This window comes from Pleurodeles waltl, chromosome 6 (assembly GCF_031143425.1).
Source record: "Pleurodeles waltl isolate 20211129_DDA chromosome 6, aPleWal1.hap1.20221129, whole genome shotgun sequence".
Lineage (NCBI taxonomy): Eukaryota > Metazoa > Chordata > Amphibia > Caudata > Salamandridae > Pleurodeles > Pleurodeles waltl.
The window spans coordinates 165,034,018-165,058,887 of NC_090445.1; the positions used below are offsets into that span (position 1 = coordinate 165,034,018).

The 24,870-nt window shown below is 43.2% G+C and overlaps 1 protein-coding gene across 4 annotated transcripts in view; it reads right to left on the reverse strand.

The window, feature by feature from the left end:
• The window catches only part of EZH1 (enhancer of zeste 1 polycomb repressive complex 2 subunit), a 205,650-nt gene that overhangs the window by 63,986 nt on the left and 116,794 nt on the right, over positions 1 to 24,870 (reverse strand). For 2 of the 4 annotated variants that reach the window (XM_069237722.1, XM_069237724.1), the window contains exons 8-10: positions 18,102 to 18,179; positions 14,483 to 14,581; positions 3,036 to 3,138 (exon numbers count right to left, since the gene is read on the reverse strand). In XM_069237722.1, coding sequence (XP_069093823.1) covers positions 3,036 to 3,138; positions 14,483 to 14,581; positions 18,102 to 18,179 — 280 coding nt within the window. The remainder of the gene's footprint in view (positions 1 to 3,035; positions 3,139 to 14,482; positions 14,582 to 18,101; positions 18,180 to 24,870) is intronic. The other 2 variants (XM_069237723.1, XM_069237725.1) reach the window with 2 other exon arrangements.

Below are 24,870 nucleotides of genomic sequence, written 5' to 3' on the forward strand. Positions count from 1 at the left end.
AAACGCAGGTAAGCAAACTGAAGTATGTTATCATTAAAGAAAAATAAAAACAAGGTTCCCAAAGAAAGCTTAATTTCAATAAGTTACAAATAGGCAGCAAATTAATAAATACAATTGAGTGCACTTTTAGGGTCGAGGGCACAAGCGCTCCGTTCCTGTTGTAATCTCTCTTTGGGCTTTTAACCACGCCCATGTCATGCCTGTTACTTTCATTGGTTCATGGGCCTGCCTTTTAAAATCAACTTGATTTCATCAGTTAAAGGCATGCATACGTCATGCTTTTTCCGATTTTAGCCCTCCTCGAGCGCACCGGAAAACTACTGAAAACATACGAGGCTCCATGTTTTCACCCTGGTTTCTGCACTACTTTATCTTTTTATTTTCCACGCAGCTGGGTTTTACATAGCTCAATCATGCTAATTGTTTTTCTTACAATTTGTGTGGCAAGAAAAATCCGGTTAAGAGTTTACAACGCTAACAGCTCTAACTCGAGCAAATGCGGGACCCGTTGCATTGCAAATTCTTGTTTAATCAAGCTGTGGCTGCAGCTCCTAAGTACACAGAGGGTACCAGGTGCAGCCCTCCCGGATGTCAAGCTGATGAATGTCTGTGGTGGGATTTGAGTTCAGAATCTATGAACTGGACACTCTGTTGTAGCTGGTTTGAAGGGGGGTGTTGTGTGGATGGACCTGCAGATAGGTACGTAATGGTAATGAAGTAATACAGAACAGACATTGTTGTAATGTAGTGGGCACTGTGCAAAGAGTAAGGAGAACAAGTAGGAGCACAATTAACAAATGCCATCAACAAAAGTAGATATGTGGCCAAGTAGCTCTTGGATAAGGTCATAGTACAACTCAGGCTTTGTCACCTGATGAGTGACCATGTAAACTGTTAAATGGGGGTGAAGGACTATGAGAGTAGGAAGTGCTGGATTGAATGGGGTAAACCATAGGCACTGAACGGAATGAGCGTGAAGGCTTCCAATACGGATGAGTATGTCTAAACATAGAGCGCTCTAACTAAGATACTCATAAGTTTCCCTCCTCCACATATTCTTACTGGCAGCTTCGGGCTGACCTCCCCCTTGCAACAATGACAGAAAAAGCGGTGCTGAGGCACCATCACACCTGCTGCTGCAGCCGCCTCTGCCATGTTTTCCCTCCTGCGAGCTGACCATCTAAGGTTGGTGCCCCTGCATGACTTCACAACGAGGAAGGAAAGGCTACCAAACTAGTACAGACTGCTGCTCTGCCTGACAGCGTGACTTCAGATCTTTGAAACCATAGGGAGGAGGAAAGCGACGGGACAGAACTGTCTCAGCTCTCTATGGCTGTATTTGGGGAAGCATCTGGCCATTCAAACACTTCTGAATCTACAATGCACATGGACACAGCACTGTCCTGGCACTGGCAATAGTAGGATCAGGCTAAAGGTGTCATTCCCGCATGATTGAATGCTTGTTTTAAAAAAAAATCTTGAAATAAAATGTATATATTTTAGTCAGTAAAGAACAAGGCTTACAAGCGTCGAAGATGGACACTCTATTGGTCGCTGACCAAACATCACAGCCGTATTTCAAGGCTGGTGTATTTCTAACAGTTGTTTAAGTCTGCATTCCAAAGGAATTCAGAGTCCCACAAGCCTAGAGTGAAGCTGGGATGAGGGAGTGGCTGAATGCCGAACTTGCGTTCCATTTTCACAGGAGCGTTTGTCGCTATTCTGAACTTGAAAACAAGCCAAACTGACCCAAAAAATTGTGCGCCAGCAAACACACACATTAAGAACAGAGTAAGTGTACATGTAACAGTGGCAGTCTCCATGGGAGGAAACAAAGCAACGAAAGGAGGGACAAATACAACTACGTGACCAGTAAAAAACATGCACTACAAAGAACCAATTAAAAGCAACAAGCATCAATGGGCATGCACTTACTCTACAGGGTAGATACAGCATGTCTCAAAGAGACACCGCATGCACTGCCTAGGTGAGACCTAAAAAGTAAGGTTAGTGTTTAGGGACACTATGAATATACCTACTGAAATTGTAAAATTGATGTTTAAAGACAATGTTTTGATTGTATTATTTGATGCTGACCATTTGCTGTGTTGTGTGAACCTAATCCCAAATGTATTCCCTTAGTGTTGGAGATCACTTGTTTATATATATTTTGTGGGACAAAGATAAAATCTCTCTTGCACCCAAACCACTGAGGGTGGGGGGGGCTGAGGGGCAGTGTGGCTCACGTGGTAAAATCCAGCCCTGATATTTTGTTTCACCCAGTTGTTAATGACATTTTCTTGATAGCAGGAATTATCAACACCCCCAGAACTGCTTTAGAATACAATAAAATATATATAGATTATTTTGTAAACTGTACTATCTTCTGTATGTTGTGCCTCACGTTATCAGTAATTTCCTTAGAGGGGAACAATGCAAGACATTTTAAAGGACGGAGCAGCAGCTGGCTTGCTACACTCACTGACTGCAATTTGAGGCTAATGTTAAAAATGTTTCCAGTGCTGGTGTATATTCCTAGTACAGCCCTTATATTGTGTTATGGTCAGTGCCTATATTTTAATCATTTGCACTTGCACATAGCTCAAAATCTTGGTTCTCCTACAAACAAAAGCACATACCAGCCGGAGGCTCATGGATGGAAGAGAAAGAGGTTACCACAGCCTGTCACTGGCCTTGTAAGAAAAGGCAGATATGTCCCTAAAGATGCCACAGTGACAGGAGTACTATGACCAAGTAGGTCTGCGAAAACACTTGTCATTTTTAAAACTTTTTAAAGGAAACTCCCAACAAGTTGATTTTGCCATGCTGTGCCTGCACTGTTGAAGTGAAGCACCAGACTACAAATAATTTGGGCAGTTTGTAGCATTAGCCAAGTAAGCCTGAAATCTCGGAAACTTCTGTTAGATAGGACTTCACAATCTCTTTTTAGATCCTGGTAAAGCCAAACTTTATTCAATTCCCTGAATACCCAAATGAGCCAATGCTTTTACTAATAGTAAATAATATTTTCTTACCTTTCTTTGATTTCCTCTGGAAAGCCGTTTTCAGGAAACATGGACGAAATGGCACTGAAGATCTTGTCAATAGGGAACTGGTTCTTCGTACATCTCCTCACGGCTACAAAAAAAGACAGACTTAGCTTTCTTCTTCTTGTAAAGGAGGAGGATAATTTTGAGCAGGTGTCACTTTTTAACGTTCCCCATAAAACAGCTCCCCATTTCAGGGAAAACACAGTGGGTGGGCACAGTCGAAAGACAGCCTCTCAAACAGATATTTTACCTAATTTCACATCAATAACAAGTCACAAACAATAAGTATTATAGAATGCTGCTTTGGTTGAGGACATAATATGGCATAATTTACCAGGTAGCCCTCTTAAAATCATTCAACCCTGATGGGGTTTCCAGTCACTGGTCTCATCCTTATGGAATGAGAATGTCTAACAGAACCATCTATTAAGTTTCTGTCTGAACACTGGTATGGTAAAGATCTTAATCAGAAGCAATGTAGTGTATTTAGACCTATGACCAATTATGCGAGTGAGAGAACCTATGTAGTTCTTTGTGCCAGAGCAGGTTTTGTATATTACTTTTGCTTACAGATTGGCATATAAGAACAGGGGTGCATCTATAAAATATATATAATTAATTTCACAATATGAGTAAGGCAGAAATGAATATGGACAATTAACAAAAAAAAGAATTATGAAACAAAAAAGCCTCACGGTTATTTAAGAATACAGGAGGATATAATCAAACAAAACTCTCACTCTAGCACAAGAAAATGGGATAAATCAGTGTATGATTTATTTAAATGTTGTACTCACTTGCCCTATGAAAGTCTAGCTTAAATGTAGAGCACATCCTTAAACTCAATCTACAAATTATTTTAAATATGCACAAGTGCATATACATTTCAACAGAGTTTCAGATCTAGCAATATTATTGTACAGGCCCTTCAATGAGGACAACCAGTGTAAAGAGATGTGTGTACAAGAATCACATATGCAGTATAAAGTCAAGAATAAACCAGTAGATCTAAAAAGGGCAGTTCACAACAAATATATACGGCTGAATGAGCTGTCAATTGTCCAGTAAAAAACAAAATGTATCTAAGAACCTAGCCCAGAGCTTGCAGTTTGACTGAATATTGCTGTTAAAAATGCAAAATCCATTTATTTACTTTGGCAGTCCAGGGAGTGTGGTGAATAAAAAATAGAATGAGAACACCCACTTGGCATCAGGCAATGCAAATTTACAATAAAATGAATAAGCAATCCAAAGGTCAAGCGGATACCTGAATGTAGGAAAAGATCTATTAGGTATGAAAACCTAACCTTATTCATGACTGTTTCTTACTTCATTACTTTATGTTCATGGGGACTTACTAGTGTAAAGCACTGGGGTGTACCGCCCCCACAGGCGCTGATGACATCTATGGGCTCCTTTCCCCCATCATCACAAGCTCCATGAGGTTCAGCTGCAGACCATTGCTGAAGGGGGGGTGGGAATGGGGGTGTTAGTGGGGGGTGGCTCCATCCATCGCATTCTAAAGTGCCTCTGCTATCTTGCAGCGCTGGACTTACTGAGAAGCATTTGCCCGCACGGACCCCGATTACATCTGGGGACTCAATCATCACACATGCCAGGAGGCGCAGCTGCAGACCATTGCCAAAGGGGATAGGGTCTCTTTCCACTGCACTCTAAAGCGCCTTTGCTATCCTGCACCGCGGGACTTGCTAGTGTCCAGCATTGTTGTGTACTGCCCCCACGAGCCCTGATCAGAGAGACTATTTCTCCCCCCCCATCATCACACGCGCCAGGAGGAGCAGCTGCAGACCATTGCCAAAGGAAGCAAGGCCTTCTTCCACGGTGCTCTAAAGCGCCTCTCCTATCCCATAGTGTACGACTTACTGGTGTAAAACATTGGGGTGCACAGCCCCCATGGACCCTGATTACATCTAGGGGCTCCATCCCACATCATCGAACATGCTAGAATGTGCAGCTGCAGATCATTGCCTAAGAGGGCGGGCCTCCTTCCATCAAGCTCTAAAGCACCTCTGCTATCCTGCAGCACGGGATGCATGTGGGACGCAGCCCAGGCAAAGCCTGGGCCAAGGGTGGGCTCGTCCTGCGCCCATCAGCATCAGATAGGAAAGGGCCAACCCCCTGGATCTGCTTATGACACTGGTTGGCCTTTTGACTGGTTAGCTCACTCTCTGTGGCTCTGTCTCGCAAAGCACGATTTGCCTTTACTTTCAATGGCCTTGATTCACCTGACTACTTGATTGTCTGTTTGGCGTTGTGTGGCTTGACTCTGCCCTGGTTCACTATCAGTGCTCTTCCTAAGCGCCATGGGCAAACGGAAAGTGTCCTAAAATCCTTTAGGTGCTGGGAAGGAGCCCAAATATGCAAGGCGCCATGCAGCAGAGAATTGTGCTCTTTAAGTAATTGATGATCTAACTTTTGAAGTTGAGGGCATGCTTAGTAGCGGGAGACCCAGCCCTGCTACACCTGTACCCAGGAGAACAAAAAATAAGATAACTTAGTTCTACAAGCGGAAGGACAATAGTTTGGATTGACGTCCATCTAACAAAGGTTCTTTAGGACCTGCATTAACTTGGAGAAGAAGCCAGGTCCTGCGGGCATTGTCATTATGCCTAGTTCCTCACCTACCACTGCCATTGGCCCTCTGTCAGACGTGGCTTTGTCTGACCAAGACTCCCAAGCTACATCATTACCCAGCCCACCCCCGACCCCAGCCCCCTTCCCATGCCTCTGTCCCCACCAATCAAGCCAGTCCTAGAGCCCAGCAGAAAGCTGGATCAGACCCGGTTATTGTTGATACAGACTGTTTAGATGATATTAAGAGCCTGGTTGCACATCTTAAAGCCAAACTTAAGATTGTTAAAGACGTTCTTTCCCTAAACACAAGGGTGTTGGATCTTATTGGAATAAACAATTGGTAATTGGTAAAGGTTAGGGAAAGGGAGCCTTGCTCCATCCACTACTGAGCTAATGTACCTCCGTCCCACATAACTGGCTTTACCAGTCCTGGGACCTTAGGGTTGGATGCCTATACCAATGGGGACCATCCGCTTCGTCCCACAAATGTGGCTCCACACAGATGGCTGCCACAGGTCTTGCCCCAGTCCCTTTGTCCACAAGACAAGAGGGATCCCAACTGGGCAGGGACACCAGCTCCGTTATAACAAATCTGGGCAAGTCTAATGTCCCCATTCCAACTCACCCTGTGACATTAAGACATGCCACCGCCAGGGTCAGCAAGTCAGGGGCTCATACTGGGGAACGCTACCCACCCCCAATGGAGATCAGACCGGAGGGTTATCCCTGTAGGGGCAACTTTCTAGATCTTTTGTCTAACTGCACTCCCTATGTGGTGCTCCTAGTGGATGTGGCCCCAGTTAATTCAAATAGGAGGGGTTTTCACAGGTGTCCCACTGGCTGTCCAGGAAGGCAGGGATGAACGCTTGCATCCACATGCAGATAAATATGGTTCATAGAGTGGGGTGGGTTAGCCGATGTTCCAAATTGCTAAAGGATGATTGCATTGTGGTGAATTTTAATAACAGGTGGGCTGCCACCAGAATTCTGGCTTCCTCCCAGGTTATAATGGGCTCAGGCATCAGGCTATGCCTGCTGGAGTTTTTCTACAAGTTGATTAGTCCCCTCCACTCCCAGGTGACTTATGTGCCTCAAGCTACACACAGTAACTCTATCTGGGAGCAGTCTATCTGTTCTACTTACTCTGGCCCAAGGGTGAGTAGTCTCCATCATTTTGGCACTCCACAAGGCCTGTTAGTGTTTTATGAGGCTCTAAGGGAGAAACGTGCCACATTCACCCCTTCCTATAGTTTTGAGATCCTGGGCTCTCTTGAGGGGGTATATTGACTAACTAGTATTGAGTCCAGGGTTGAGATGAGAAGAGCGGATGAAGAGGTGGGGGAAACACCTTAGCACCTTACACTAGTGATCAGCTGGGGTTCCTTTCCTGGAACATAGCTGGGTTAGATGCCAAGCTCAGAGATTCAAACTGGTTAGATTTTATTAAATCTTTTCACGTTCTAGCATTCCATGAAACATGATCCCTTAAAACCACACCTTTTTTTAGACAATTTTGCCCATTTTTTCTGGCCACTGACACCTTCCTGCTCTTGGTGTGCCAAGACCGGGCTATGTATTTTAATCTTGTTAGCAGTAAACTGAGTAACGACCGAGGTGGAGACAAACTGTTCATATGCAGGGGTGGTTCTATTCACTTTTTCAGAAAAATCCTTGATGCGAAGTGTGAATATGCACAACCATAATAGTCACTTTCCCCACTCTGATGCCATTCTTAAGATGGGCTCTGTCATAGAGAAATTTAAGAACTCCTTAGTCTCTCAGCTAGGAAAATCTCTATGTTGGTCATAGGTGATTTGAACATCGACCCCTGCTCAGAACCCAGTTTTGTTTTTCAAGACCCTCTAGTCGAAGAGAAGTCTCCACTTCCTCACTTTGAACATTCTAACCAAGGGGAACAGTTGGATTTTAAGATTCACTCACAGAACTAGGATAAACCTAGTGTCCATGTGGATTCCACTTCTGTAGGGAGAGAGGCAGAATCAATTGTGGACCACGTCATGATTTCTATGTCACTCTCAGTTACTTGGTGGATTATCAGACCAAATGGTCAGGGTGGAGTGATCATAATCCTCTAATGTTAGTTTTAAAATATCAGTGCCAGCGTCCTCCATCACTTAACTCTACATTAAAAGAATTTGGAGTTGTTCAGATCAGGATAGTTCATTGTAGTGAAACTATTGTGCAGCATTCTGGAGAGTATTAAATCATCCTTACTTGGCTGAAGATAACATGTCCAATCTGGTCACTGTAATACTGGAAGATGAATGGTATGACCATTTCTCCTGAATTTATTCCTTTAAATATAGGATGGAGTGAGCGACCTTAAACACTGGAATGAAGTCCATTAGCTCCTCTTGACTTTCCTTTTCTATCTTTGAAGTTACTAGTGCTATCAGACACCTGGCCTGTAATAAGGTCCCAGGGCCAGATGGTGTGCTAGGTGACATTTTTAAGAGTGATGTAGTTATTTGAGTGCCTTTGCTGACAAATATTTTAAAAGCTGCTCATTCAACTGGCCCCTTAAGTTCACGGTGTCAATCCATCATACTGGCAGGATTTTAAAAGGGTGACCGGGCGGATCCAAAATGCTATGGGCCAATTTCATTCTTTGACACTACGGTCAAGGTTCAGGGTAGGGTGGTCCTAAGAAGGCTGTCTAGCTGGGCTGAGGAGAAGAACATCATTGTTAACACTCAGTATGGGTTTAGCCCTGGTTTGGGTGCAATCGATCAGTGTTTGAACCTACAACTTCTGATTCGGAAATACACAATGACCAAAAAGGGCATTCTATTTTTAAGATTCATGGATCTCTCTTCGGCCTTTGATTGGGTGAATTCTTCAAAGCTGTGGTGACTGTTGCAGTCCGTAGGTGTCAAGCAACCTCTAGTGGACATTCATATGGATAAGTCCGACTGTTCCATTTAGGGAGGATGGCACCTGCACCAAAAGATTCCCCGTCAGTAGAGGTGTTAGACGGGGGGGCTTTCTGGCCTCCTTCCTATTCACCATTTATATCAATGGTCTACAGGCTGCATAGTTGAAGGTACAAGGTGACTCTCCAAGGTGGGCTTTCATGATAACAGTGCTCCTGTATGCAGACAATGCTGTCCTTATGTGAAGGACGGTACTAGGCTTTCAATGGCTTCTTGATTCTTACGTTGAGTTTATGGTGGGCCTTGGCCTCTCCGTGAACACCTTGAAATCCTTTGCAACAGCTGCAGGGTTTAAGCCCGCCAAAACTAAAAGCCATTAGGAGGTGGAGACAAACTGTCCATATGTAGGAGCGGTTCTACTCATTTTTTCAGACAACTCCTTGATGCCAAGTGTGAATATTTACAACTCTAATGGTCACTTTCCCTACTCAGATGCCATTCTTAAGATAGGCTCAGTTACAGAGAAATTTAAGAACTCTTTAGTCTCCCAGGGAGCTGATCCAGCTTAGAAAATCTTGATGTTGGTCATGGACGATTTTAACATCCACCCCTGCTCAGAACCCTGTTTCAGGACACCCGGTCAAAGAGGAGTCTCCACTTCTTCACTTTGAACATTCTGATTCACTCACAGAACTTGTGTCCAAGTAGCTTCCACTTCCATAGGGAGAGGGGCAGAATCAATTGTGGACCACATCCTGCTTTCTATGTCACTATATAGTTACTTGGTTAATTCCAAGATCACTCAAGTCCGTTCCTTCACCTATCTGGATATTCTGTTTGATGACAAGACCTCTTGAGCCCTCTTTTCGATCAACAAGGCTCTCTAACCAGATTATGTGGCGTGATTTTAGACTTTAGTTTATGCATGGGCAGGAAACCCATAAAAGCACTGATTCGCATTTATAAAGCTACATGCGTCTCTGCAACCTGTTACGGCACTGACATTTGAAGTCATTGTGAATGTGGCCCCTTCAATGAGAGGAAAATAAGTTCATTAGGCGGTTGCTGGGGGTGCCCCAAAGGTCGCCAACATTTGCTAGGCATGAGGAACTTGGAATCAGATACATTTCAGACATCGTAAAACTTATGCTGGCTCTTGATTTGGTATAAGAGCGAACCAATCCTCAAAAGGTGATAATCGGGGACTGTCTTTTTCTGGACACTTCTAAAGCAATTCCCATGTTGAACTATATATCAAGTCTGAATTGACAGCTTTGGGCCACCCAAGCCTTTTCATGCATCCTGAAGAAATTGCTAAGGCTGATTATTTGTGAGTCAAGCAGAATTTTTTATTACGCCTCTCTGTTCTCAGGGAAGAGTATGAAATGTGGAAATCAGTTGTCTGGATTACTGCTTGACAAATGCAGTTAGTTCCATTGAACCGTACCTGACCTGAGTTAATAACCTTTACCACTGTCAGCTTTTATCCAGGTCCAGGCTGAATTATTTTCTCCCACTAATCAGATATCCTAAAGGTGGGGCTGCTGACGGCACTTTAGGCCCATGCGAGTGTGATAAAACCCTAGCTCAGTCTATAAAAACGTAATAATGTTTTGTAGTTTACATATTTTCCGAAGGAAAAAAATTCTGTTTCCTATTTTAAGAGCGGCACAATTTCAGCAAATAAGGCCAGCAATGATGTTCCTCCTTTTGCCGGGGAGAGTTATACTTGTGTAACTCTCTGCCATTTTTTTAAAGTAGCATTGTTAAGATCCAAGGGGTCTGGCCTTAATCACTGGAATATTACTGTTTGCCTTGAGATTTCATGACCATTGGATCCATGTTATAATTCTATATGTGGCGATTAATTATACTTTTCTGTTTATGATTCATGTATTGTGAAGCATGTATTTAAATTGTAATGTGAATCGATTTGCATGTTTTATGCAATTTTTTATGGTTATTTATTTCAAACGACTAAAGAGATTATCTATTTATGTGTTGTTTCAGACAGCTATCTGGGTTATATCTGTTAATGGACATTTATTTAGACCAGATTATGTTTTCTAATTTGCTTTCCTCATATGTCTCCTATGGGAATACCCAATAATTACATATTGCACCACATACTTTAATGGGAGCAACACTACATACACTTAAAGTCTGTCAAACATTTGGACCCACATGCAATTTTACCTGAGACGCTCTTTCAATCGCTATAGTCCTCTTTTGAAAGAAATGCACCTTTAGGCATACAACCATAGTCTCACAGCAAACGGCTATGGAAGGGGTATTTTAGTTGTAAGTATTTCCATTCCTGACTCTGGGCAGGTGAAATTCATACTGTAATGTGATGAAGGTTTAAAGTTCAATTGTGAGTGTTCGTGCTTTCTTCCAGAGCTCCCATTACATGGTTCTACTCCCTGCACAGATGCTCCCATTATGCCAGACTGGTGCTTCTTTATGCATTCAAGCGTCACATCTAAAGAGCTTATGGCAGTGGAGCCAAGTCGGAGTCACAGTATGTATGATGGGATTTGTTGTCTAAAGTCGGTTAACTAGGGCTTTATAGGTTTATGGTGGCAATTCTGGGCTTAGTTTGGCTATTCATCACACAAAGGTGTCCAACCCTAGCTTACTGGTGATAATTCTTGGTATATTATGAACATCCATGCACACAGTGAAGGTTTCTGGCAAAAGGGTGGTACATTTTTGCCACACTGTGGACATGCTTTGCACAGTCATGGTAATTCGTAACATATTATGGATGTCCATGACCTCCACCCCTGCTATAATGCTGCCCCTGCATTATTGAGGCAATTCATGATCTGCTGCAGGCATGCAGGGCAGGACAGTGATCACCCAAGTATAATACTGGCCCTCACTTAATAAAGCCATGGTATGATAGGTCCAAGGAACAAATGTACATAATACATTAAAGTTGGCTTAATATTCTTTTTTCGCAATTCCATACAAAATTCGGCCTAAGATTAGGTTTTCCACACCCTCTCGCGAAATTGTAGGCTTCATGCCAACCTACCAATTTGAGACAGTAACACGGTGGAAAGGAATCCATAGACCACCTGTGCATTAGATGAGGATGGAGTGTTCTGGGCAACCTTTAATCCTGTGAGCCACAGGATTATTTGCAGTTAATGGTTTCTAAAATTCTTTTCATCGTGCAGAGACACATTCCAGAATACATATGAGGAATATATTCTATCATTTTATTAAAATCAACTTCCTATTGTAGCACAAATAATGTGCATAGCTCTAAGTATAATGATAAATTAATGAAACTGAATAATAAACAAAATATTTTTTTAAATTGCAACACTGCAACAGTATTTCAGAATACCTTTTCATAGAAATATTGAACCAGATCCTATTCTCCAGCCCTCTCCCTTCTTGCCTTTAAGCTGTTTTAGTACCAAAAGGGCTTCTACGAGTTTTTAAGGTGGCCTTCCACCCGCATAACTTAGCTGAACAACACTGTTGTGTATTTAGAACATCGTTTTCAGGATCTGTAACCTGGATATTTATAGCGTTCTCAGCAAGCCTATGATGTCAGGCTGGCTTTGGGATGCCGGTCTGTGACATTCATGAAGATTTTTTAGAGCTGTGCTTGATCTGACAATCTCCCATGGAGATGAAAGGCTTCCTCGCTTCCTTGTACTTGTCTGTAACTAGCTTAAATACACTTTTTTAATTATTTTCAATTAGGCAGGCCTCACGGTGAATGATGTAAAATGAAGGAATTAACATATTAATGTTGTTGCACCTTTGCTTATTTTTATAAAGAATTATAAATCATGTCAATGCATATATGAATAATAGGTGCTATAAAATATATATAAAAATAACAAATGTTGTACATTATACATTATGCACACCAACATTACTAAATGGCGTATGTGCTATCAATGAAATGTGTCTTTGCCAGTGCCTAGGTTTCCCTGCATTTATTTTGAAAGGTTATAAATATTTTAATGAGACAAAGTTCTAATTGGTAATGTGATCAGAGTTGTTGCTGGATGTCGTATTGTATGCAATATTGTAAAGTGAGGTAAACTTAACATTAAAATTATTTGACTGACTTATCAAATTTTCTCTGTTTGCTCTGCTTCAAAGATGTTGCAAAGATACTCTCCGAGACGGACGCATAATGATACCTCGAATCTTTGTGCAAGAGTTGAAATGAAGATAAATCTATGTGTTGGGTGAATAAGATGGATAGTAAACAGGAAGGTATTTAGCAGAGAGGTAAGGGGAGGCGGGTATATGTTAAAATGGCCTGTTGTCAGCATGGCATCCTGCAATAGGACACATTCAAGAATATCAAATGCCAATACAAAAGGGCCCAGTTTGTCTTTCTGCAATCTCTTATGTAGGACATCCACAAACTTTTAGTACCCAAATGGTAACAGAGTACTGGAACTCACCGCAGGGGAAGGACATCTGATCCAGCATATGACAGGCTCTGGGTCATTCACGGGGAGCCTGAAAACCCAATATCTCATTTACCGATCACAGGTTGTCATCCGATACCTCTAGATGGGCAAGTGACCTGCCTACTTGGAGCTAAGTGGCTACTACCTATCCTAGCCAAAGTTTATCATTCGGACATGGCATTTTGTCATTAATGACTACAGTGAGCAAACGACACGCGTTGCCTCTCCTGGCAGACATCTTTAACAAAGGAGATGGTTAACATGAAGGACGATAAATTTCCATTTTTCCTGCTAGCCCTTTCTGCACTAGCACATCTTTCTTTGGAATAGCTCTTGCCCCATCATCTCACATTTACTCACTTCCAATTACCACCCTGGAGACCCCGCACCAGTTTTGCATGCCAATGGCTTCTGCTGCTTGCGTAAATGGTGGTTTGCTCTATTAGACATCAATCTTTCTGTTCACGTTCAATGAGAAGCTGGTCTTCCCTTAAAAGATGAGCCTTGTGCGGCCCAACCTGAAACAGCTTTGAATTTTGAAATTGCAGAGGTGGCAGTTGCAGCAGCTTGTTGGTGAACTTCCAAGACCTTTAAGTTTTTCCTCTAGGACGTGCAGGTTTTACTACATCCCAGTGGTGATACTGAGGAAACCTTTTTGCCTCCAATTTACAAAATGCATTGCTTTTATACAAAAATAGGTTATTTGTTAATCTTATGCCTGCAACCATTTACTCTTCAGCTTTAAAACTCCTATAAGTCACTGGCACCAAGAGCCTATAGAAAGGGCAGGCCCTGCTCATTTTGCCACCTATGATGTGGAATACTCTGCTCAAGAATCTCTGAAAATATAATACATCAGAAAAGTTTATATCAGTAGACACTCCCAGTGACTGACTACAGTTCTATATTTTACTAGGTGCAATTAAGCACTGAGGTGACAATAATAAACCTACATTTTCAAATTGTATTTATTGAATAAGTGATTCACTTGACTACAAGTTCAATTTCTTTCAATTAATACTGCAAAGTCTAAATTGTCTGTAACCATATTTGCTTTTAAGTGATTTTTCTGATTAAAGCTAGCAGTTTAGAAAAGTCTAAAAGAGCTTTCTTTTCCACAAACAACTTAGTACAGACAGTCCAACCTAATTAATGTTATTTACAACAGTTTCTCCAGGGTAGGTGGAAGAGGGGCACAGCCATGTCAGATTTTCAGGATAACTACTGTCTATGCAATTGAGCCTTCTCCAGGTTAAACATAAATATATTTTGTGAGGGCATCATCAAAATTGACAAGATCAAGCCCTTCTGGACCGATGATGGACAGCCCTGATCTGCAAATATAGCTAACCACTTTACCCAGGGTCAGCCTAGTGACCACATTGCTCCTGTAGCGTGTCAGCAGTGTCAACAAGAGTGCTGAATGCTTGCATACACACACCAGCAATATTTGATCTGCACCTACCCACAAAGATTCAGATTCATCTCTCACCTTTGCTTCTGTTCCGAAGACACATCTTCTCAGGCTCCTCACTGACGTCCGGCCCGCCTGCTGCTGGAAGGTCACCTGCTGTGTTTGCAAGCGCCCCTGCTGGGAATCAGAAAGTTGCATTTGAGATTGCTAAAAGTGCATCCCCTCTTTGATTTAATTTAAGCATATAAGGAGGAAGATGCACAGACTTACGAAGAAATTGTAGTTCAATACAATGAAACGCTGGACTGCACTGTGCATCTGAAGCAAGGGATGGCATGTTAGGCAATTATGGATCCTTCACAAAAGCATTTTCGGTGAACTGGCTTAACTGAATGAGAAAATGCTTAAATTCTAGTTGAAGTGAGTAAAGAATTTTTCTAAGTCTGGAGGTTAAACATTTCTGGGAATGTTTTCCAACTCCCAAATGAAACGTATGCTTTTGGTAAAACATTCCTCCACGGCTCAGCCAGCCAGCCCACTCACCGCTGGCTCCCATTCCAATGCACTTACTCACTCCGAGGCAGTGCTGATGCACGTTTCTTTACATCTATGTGGGGATCTAAAGTAGTTAATTCTTTGCTGTTGCACCTAAGAAAGTGTAGGTCTCATATGGTCAAACCAGACAACAGCAAGACCCAGAAGGGTTTTCAGAATGGCCAAACATGCAAATAATTTGTAATAAAATGTATAATAGATCCAATAAAATCCAGTATATTAATTGCAGATAGCCCAAGGACATAAACTAAGCTTGCTACTTGGTGCTTCAACAAGCCCCGTCCTAAAGGACACCAAATGTGTTTGAATAACCACAAAAACATGTAACAGGCACAGTCACTCATACTTCCCAGCGTTTGGAGTAAACACCCAGTCAACGTAAGCTAACAGGACACTTGAATTTTCAGCAGACTCTGAAAGACCCATCATCTACAGTTATTCCACTTCAAGGCTTGCTCTCCACTAACAAAGGTGTGTGTATTTCCAATATAAAAACGAAAATCACTTTGGGCCAGATGTATCAAACATTTTTGTATTTGCAAACTGTGTGAATCGCAAAAATCGTCAGTTTGCGAATGCAAAAATGGCATATGCGATGTGTGAAAGGCATTCACAGTGTGAAAATAAGGAATCGCTAAAATAGCGATTATTTGCGACTGTGACATGATTTTGTGTGTCCCAAACAGCGTATCGCAAATAGCGACATGAATTACCGAATCGCTATTTGCATAATGCAAATTGCAACATAGATTTGCAGATAGTGATCCGGAAAATATTGATGCAATTTGCGATACGCTGATTGCGACACGCAAATTCCGTGTTGCAATGCGATGCATAAATGTTTTTTTTTTTTTTTTAAATACGTAAATTGTGAATATTTGCAGAATGGCCTTTTTTTTGCAAATGCAATTTACCACGAATTACAATCAGGTGCTAACCAGGTGCAACCTATATAAAGAGGCTCAAAATGACTCGGCCTCTTTTCGACAATGGCTGCACTCTACGTGATGGCGAGGAGAATGAGGATCTTGGCAGGTACGAGGAGAGGGAGAAGGAGACAGGAGCACATTTTCAGAGTGCGCATAACCCTTTTTGCCCAAACAGAGGAAGACATTTATGAGAAGTACAGGTTGAGCTCAGCCATGTGCAGAGATTATGCTCCCAGCACCCATTAGCTTCAGGGAGCTATCAAGGGATCATAGCAGCAGCAGGAGGGATCTTACAGAGTTGCTCTCTCACGCTTCTTCAATGCATTTCTCAATGCCATGCTGAGCAAAATACAAGAGCACATACGATTCCCCAACACCACACAGGAATTACAACAGACGAAAATAAATTTGTACCAGATTGCACAATTCCCACGTCATAGGTGCCATAGATGGGACACATGTAGCAATCTGTCCACCATCGGCCACCGAGTATGTGTATTGGGACCGTAAGAACCATCATTCCATGAACATACAGGTGATTAGCAATGCCTCCAACATCATAACCGATCTTGTGGCCAGATACCCAGGTGGCACACATGACTCGTACATCTTTCGCCACAGCGGGATTCACACAAGACTACTAGCAGGGGAGTTTGGTGAAGGATATCTACTGGGTAAATTGATAGTTTAAAATGTTGCATTGATGTAAATGTGATGTCAGATATCACAAGTACTCATTTTACTCTGTTCATTCCAGGAGACAGTGCCTAAGCAGTGCGGACCTGTATACCAACACCCTACCTGAGCCCTGCAACGCCAGCAGAGAGCAGGTACAATGCTACATACAGGGCAACCCTCAGTGTGGTGGAACGGACCTTTGGACTGCTGAAGAGCCGCTTCAGGTGCATCCATAAGAGTGGGGGTGCACTACAGTACAGCCCAGAGACGACCTGCAAAATTGTGGCTACATGTGCTATGTTGCACAACATTGCAACAAGAAGGGGCATACCTGTGGAACCCATGGAGCCGGACTCAGATGAGGATGGTGATCCCTTACCACCCCCTCACCCAGTAGACAGGAGCAGTGCAGCAGAGGGCAGGCAAAGACGTGCTGACATCAAGCGCAACCATTTCTGATGTAAGTAATGACAACACCACTTCAATATTATGTATTTCTGTAGTTAGCAACTTTATTACCTTGGCTCAAAGTACCATATGTGTCAATAGGACATAGCCATGCACTACAGGCAAACGTGCGATTAAGAGTGTCACACTATTAGCATCATAGTATAACTGTATAGCCCTCAACATTACTTCCTACGTCCACACACTCCATTTGAGTGCTCAGTGGCCTCACTGGCACCTCTTGTAGCGGGTTCCGAGACAGTACTGTCTGGTACTGCGACACCTAGGATCCATCACAGGGGCTGTAAGACTGCTAAGGCTAGAGAGCTCCTCACTATCCCCACCACCCAGTTCGCTATTTGTAGCACTGCGTGCTGTCTGCATTGCATCCAGAACATTGGTTATTTGCACCCATCCCTTGTCAACGTCCCGACTGCAATGTGCCATCTCCACCTGTATGCCCACAGCACGTCGTGATATCAAGGCAGTTGAGCTAGCGAGCCGTTTGAATGATCTGCAGAACCCATCAAACCTTCCCATAAATTGGTGATGGCGTCTACGGTTTTGACATGCTCCTACTGAATCTCAGTGCAGAGGCCCCTAATGGCGTTTGTCAACTCCTTTGTATTTTCTGCTGCTGTTTGCTGTCCCTCATTCAGAGACTCCAACTACTTGTGCATTTATCCAATGTTTTCATTGAGTGCATCCAACTGCTTGTGCAGTACTCCCATATTGTAATTGTGAGACTGAAACTGTGCATTGCGCCCATGTTATGATCGATTGACACCAACTGCCTGTGCATTGACCTTATGTGTTTGCATTGCAGGTGCTGCACTTTCAGCATGGAAGCTTCAAGGCCCCAAAGATTGATGGGCCCTCTCCTTCATCTGTGCACTGTCTGCCTGCTTCGTGACGCCACCTGTGGGGAGTTGACTGACGCTGGGGCAGGGACTGCTGTCTTCCTGTGGATCTAGCCTCTGGGGGTGGTGTGGGAACTTCATCCAGCATTTCATCTGAGTCCAGGTTATACTCTGGGAGAGGTAACACCCTTGCCCTACGTCTAGTTGGTACAATACTGAAAGACTCACTGGTGTTTGAGTCGGACTGTGGCTGTGTTTCGACATCCCCCGCATTTCCATCTTCTGCTGCAGCAGGGCCTGGGACATCTGCAATGACAATGTGCAGCATGTCATTTATGACTATATCACAATAAATGTACACTGACATTGTATCACTCCGAGTTGTGTGTGTTGTTCCTATGTGTGGCTGAACACCAACTTGCTATTTATGTGGTATTTGCACTTTAGGGTTGTGGACTACCACTCCCATTAGGCATTGTAGCGTCTTATGTAAGATGTGGCATGGACTACTTATCACAATGCATCTAACTAATAGCTATTTTCTCAGGGGCATTTGTACATGCACATATGGGGATACACATCATTGCTGGCCTTACCTTTGCTGGTGCTGGGTGTGCCTGAGGTGTCAATGTCAGTGACACCACTGACAGCTTCAGGAAGTAGTGTGGACTACACCATGTCTTCCATTGGTGTAGACGGTGTCTGGGTTGGTGGTCCTCCTCCGGTGCTCCTGGTCTCCTTTAGCCTGCTGGTTACCCTCTCTTTGGCACGGGAACGCAAGTCATACCATCACTTGCAGATCTCCTCAACAGATCGCTGTACAACCCCACTGAGCATAGTTTTGTCTGGATTTCTGACCAGTTTCCTCTTCTCACTTTCAGGTACCTGGAGTGAGTTGTTCCCAAAACGTTTGTCATGGTTCCTGACCACCTCCTCAGTGAGTACCTCCAATTCCTGCTCACCGAATTTGAGCTTGCGCTTCCTGTCTCCTTTCTCTGTTGATGTTTGGTCATGGCTGGCTCACAAAGCTGGCTCCCTGGTGCTGGGCTATGACTCTCTGCCTGCTCCTGTGGGTGTGGCTCCTGGAAACAGAATGGGCTGACTCACTTCCTGCTTGTGATGTCATCAGGCTGTTCCGGTTTGCCATTTTCGCAATTTATGATTTTCAAATACCGAATCGCTATTTTTTTGCGATTCGGTATTTGCTACTCACAAATTGCGTTTGCGAAGTTTAAGTAATCACTATTACAGACTCGCAATTTTCATCACATCTTGCATTTCTAAAATAGAGATTTCTTAAAATTAGCTATTTAAGAAATGCAAACTGGGAGCTTGATACATCTGGCCCTTTGTTCTTTTACAATGCGTAATGTGCAAAGGATCAAGTGACTAGAGGTTATAAAACACCTCTGCATAATAATTTAATTGACAGATCGAATCTGCATTTATTTTGGGCTACTAATAAGGCTAACAGTGCATTTATTCACATAGGCATTGCTGGTTCAGGCCTGTAATGCTGAAACAGTATGAATAACAGTTTTTAATATCATCTCAATCAATAGTGTTCATTTTGTCAAACCTGAGAAGGATGAAAGTTGAAGTGAATCTCTCATGCTTGACACCGGTAACAGCATGTTCTACACAAACCATAGCTGCAGAAATCTCACTTAGTTAACTATGTGGCCAGCCTAATGAGCAAAGAACTCAAACATGTCATGTTGCTGCATAGAAGTACTTATTTGCTCTGCACATGGCCACTTCTGTATGGTGATGCAGCAGGATACTATACTGATCAGTCGACATTTTATTCCATCACTGTGGATATTCCTTGCAGACCGGACAGGTGTGTGCCTTGTTCATTCATTAAGCTATTTATATTTAAAGTGCCAACAAGTCAGCTTGCGGCCCGATATACTACAAGAAGCCTTAGAAAGGGAGTGCCTTGGAATTAGGATTCTTTTTGTTTACATTTCTTCTGCGACGTAAACAGTGAATAGTATCATCCATTATTCAACTTTAAAAAAATATATATATATGTGCAAGGGTTTAAACTCTTTTGTTGGAGCCTGCAGCCAATATTGCTGAATGCCAGGATTACCAAATAATAAGGCTTTCTTGCCTGAAATACACCTCAGGCCTCTTTTCTTCAACCACCCTGCAGTTCCTGTTTAACTCTCTCTGGCAGGTTCTTCTATACCCACTTTCTCCCTTTGTCACTGTTTATATGTCGTTCTCTACCACAGTTTTTTGCCCTTTTTGTTTTATCACTTGCTTTGAGTTAAAATCTGATTAATTAATTAATATATATACATATATATGTATGGTAAATGTCACTTACCCTGTGTACCTGTTCGTGGCATGTTCCGCTGCAGATTCACATGCTGTGCACTGTTCCTGCCATCTAGTGTTGGGCTCGGAGTGTTACAAGTTGTTTTTCTTCAAATAAGTCTTTTAGAGTCACGGGACTTTCCGCCGTCTGGTTCCGACGTGTTCCTCTACGCTCCGTGTATTCGAATCGGAAAAAGACTAAATTCACCGAAAATCACAGAAAACGTCGAAGCCTAATGGACCGGACCCCATTCTGTTTCTGCCCAGTGTCACGCCAAGTATCCCTACACAGACCAACACCGGGTCTGTAATCTGTGTTTGTCACCGGACCACAGAGAAGATACTTGCGAGGCCTGCAAGTCCTTTCTATCGAAGACCTTGAGGGATCGGAGGGCGAGGCGGCTGCAAATGGCGTCGAAGAGCACCTCGACATCGAAGAAGAGCAGATGTCTATCTCCATCCAAAGTTCGGATTCGGATGACTACGCCTGCCCCGACCCAAGCCCAGTCAGTCCAAGACAAAACATAAGGCCTCGGGGACGCCACTGCCGGAAGGCCATGGCGCAACCCATAAATCAAGCGGTGACCAAGCAACACCTTCGGCACTGAAAAAGGCCAAATTCGTGCCGAAGTCTTTGGACTCGAGCAGAGAACCCGTCACCAAGAAAACTCAACATCGACTCGAGTCGTCAAAGCCTCGAAAGAGTCTTTCGGAGCAGAGGCCTACCGTCAGCATGGGCATTTTGGTGCCGACAAAAACCGGCTTCGGAGCCGAAAAAAGCCTCTTACACCGAGGAACATGGACTCTCAAAACAACTAAAAGAGAGACACAGATTTGAGGAGGAACTTCAAATGGAGGAGTTTGATGAAACACAGGCAAGGATACAGATCCATAAGGATACTGGGAAGATCCAAACTGCACCTCCTCTCAAATTCAAAAGGAAACTGGCTTTCCAAGGATGTTCAGACACTGAACAGCCAACGGCTAAAGTGCCCAGAGAAAAATCTCAGTCGCGCCAGTTTTCACCAGAACATTCTCCTCCACATTCTCCGCAAAGAACAGTGTCACCTATTGCAACGCCCACTGCACAGTCACCCACACACACACTGTGCAGTTGCAAGAGGATACAGACCCCTGGGACCTCTACGATCCCCCTGTGTCAGACAATAACCCTGAGTGCTATCCATCGAAAACCCTCTCCACCCTCATACACCTCATACACTCAAGTCTTGGCTAGGGCTACCTCATTCCACAATGTGAGCATGCATACAGAGCCAGTGGAGGACGATTATCTCTTTAATACTTTGTCCACAACGCATGCTTCCTATCAAAGTCTTCCTATGCTCCCAGGCATGCTTAAACATGCCCAACACATTTTTCAGGAGACCGTGAAAGGGAGAGCCATTACACCGCGGGTGGAAAAGAAATACAAGCCACCACCGTCTGACCCAGTGTTCATCACACAACAGCTGCCCACTCTGTAGTGGTTGGAGCTGTGAGAAAGAGAGCCAACTCAGTCATCTGGAGATGCACCACCTCCAGGTAAGGAGAGTAGGAAGTTCGATGCAGCAGGAAAGAGAGTAGCGTCACAAGCTGCCAATCAGTGGCACATAGCAAACTCTCAGGCCGTTCTTGCACGATATGACAGAGCTCATTGGGACGAGATGAGCTATATCATCCAACATCTCCCAAGGAATACCAGAAAAGAGCTCAGCAAGTGGTAGAGGAGGGACAAGCAATATCTAATAATCAGATACGATCTGCATTAGATTCTGCCGACACTGCCGCAAGAACAGTGAACACTGCAGTGACAATTAGACGCCATGCCTGGCTGAGATCCTCAGGTTTCAAACCAGAGATTCAACAGGCTGTCCTTAATATATGTCATTCAGTCAGCAACAGCTATTTGGCACAAGTAGACATGGCCATTGAAAAGATGAAAAAGGACACTGATACGGCCAAAGCAATGGGAGCGCTCTACTCGTTCCAATATAGAGGGACATTAAAAAAACAGCAGTATAGGGGAGGTTTTAGACCACAGTCATCAAAAACATCCACCTCTCAACCAAAACCCTCCTACCAATCACAATATCAGAGAGGGGGTTTCGTGGGTCCTTCAGTGGACAATTCCCAAGGTCCAGGGAAAAATTCCAAACCACAAAGCAGGCCACTAATACCAATCAGTGACTTACCCAACACACCTCTCCGGTGGGAGGAAGACTAGTGATGTTCCACAATCAATGGTCAAACATAACAACGGACACATGGGTTCTATCAATTATCCAACATGGTTACTGCATAGAATTCACACATTTTCCTCCAGATATTTCCCCAAGAGCGCACAAACTGTAATCACAACATCTAACACTGTTACAAACCGAGGTGCAGGCACTATTGACAAAACAAGCCATAGAACTAGTACCTCATCAACAAAAAGGAACAGGAGTCTATTCCCTGTACTTCCTTATTCCCAAAAAGGACAAAACACTAAGACCAATTTTAGATCTCAGGACTCTCAACCTATTCATCAAATCAGAACACTGTCACATGGTGACACTACAAGGTGTAGTCCCATTACTAAAACAGGGAGAATACATGTCAACACTGGATTTAAAGGATGCGTATTTTCATATACCCATCCATCCATCTCACAGAAAATACCTCAGGTTCGTTATACAAGGAAAACATTACCAATTCAAAGTATTACCCATCGGGATAACAGCCCCCAGAGTATTTACAAAATGCCTTGCTGTGGTAGCGGCATACATAAGGAGACAACACATGCATGTATTCCCTTATCTAGACGATTGGCTTATAAAGGCCAACACTCAACAGCAGTATCAAAATCACACACGTTACGTAATAGATACCTTACACACACTAGGGTTTTCTATAAATTACCAAAAATCACACTTGCAACCATCCCAAATTCAACAATACTTGGGAGCTACACTCAACACTCAAAAAGCTATAGCAAGTCCAAGCCCACAAAGGGTACAATCATTCCACACCATGGTACCAAAAATACAACAAAATCAGCATTACACAGTCAGATTTGTGATGAAACTCCTAGGAATGATGGCATCATGCATCGCAATTGTCCCAAACGCACGGTTACACATACGGCCCTTGCAGCAATGCCGTGCAAAACAATGGTCGCAGGCACAGGGTCAACTCCAAGATGTAGTGTTGATAGACCGCCAAACACTATTCGCTTCAGTGGTGGAACCCCATAAATTTAAACAAAGGGCGGCCTTTTCAAGACCCTGTGCCTCACGCCATTCTCACAACAGATGTATCAATGATTGGGTGGAGAGCACACCTCAACAATCACAATATAAAAGGACAGTGGGACAACAAGCAAAAACAGCTACACATAAATCACTTAGAACTGCTAGCAGTCTTTCTAGCACTAAAAGCTTTTCAACCTCTTCTAGCTCACAAAAACATTCTTGTCAAAACGGACAACATGACAACAATGTACTACCTAAACAAACGGGGGAACACACTCCTCACAACTCTGCCTCCTAGCACAAAAGATTTGCCATTGGGCAATTCACAACAATATTTGCCTAATAGCGCAATACATCCCAAGCATTCACAATCAATTAGCGGACAATCTCAGTCGAGATCACCAGCAAACTCACGAATGGGAAATACATCCCCAGGTACTACAAAACTACTTTCGCCAGTGGGGGACACCAGACATAGATCTGTTCGCCACAAATCAAAATGCCAAAACTTCGCGTCCAGGTACCCACACCCTCAGTCCAAGGGCAATGCTCTATAGATCAATTGGTCAGGGATATTTGCTTACACTTTCCCCCCCCCTCTCTCACTCATTACATTTCTAGTCAACAAACTGCGTCAAAACAAACTCAAACTAATACTCATAGCACCAACGTGGGCACGCCAGCCGTGGTACACCACACTGTTGGACCTCTCAGTAGTACCTCACATCAAACTTCCAAACAGACCAGACCTGTTAACGCAACACAAACAACAGATCAGACACCCCAATCCAGCAATGCTCAATCTAGCAATCTGGCTCCTGAAGTCTTATAGTTTGGCTATCTAAATCTTCCAAACGAGTGTATGAAAGTCATTAAACAGGCAAGAAAAGCTACCACCAGGCATTACTATGCTAATAAATGGAAAAGATTTGTTTTCTACTGCCAAGCAAAACACATCACACCGTTAGATGTGTCCATACAGGACATCGTAGGCTATTTACTACACTTACAAAAAGCAAATCTTGCTTTTTCATCCACCAAAATACACCTCACTGCAATTTCGACTTCCTTGCAAATTAAACACACAAAATCACTATTTAAAATACCAGTCATTAAAGCCTTCATGGAAGGACTAAAGTGGATCATACCTCCAAGAACTCCACCAGTACCCTCGTGGAATCTTAATATTGTACTTACACGACTCATGGGTCCACCTTCTGAACCCATGCATTCTTGTCAAATCCAATTCTTAACTTGGAAAGTGGCATTTCTAGTGGCTACCACTTCACTACGAAGAGTTAGTGAAATACAGGCTTTCACTATTGAGTAACCCTTTATACAAGTGCACAAACTTAAAGTGGTTCTCCTCACAAACCCAACATTTCTACCAAAGGTCATTTCACCGTTTCATTTAAACCAAACAGTGGAACTCCCAG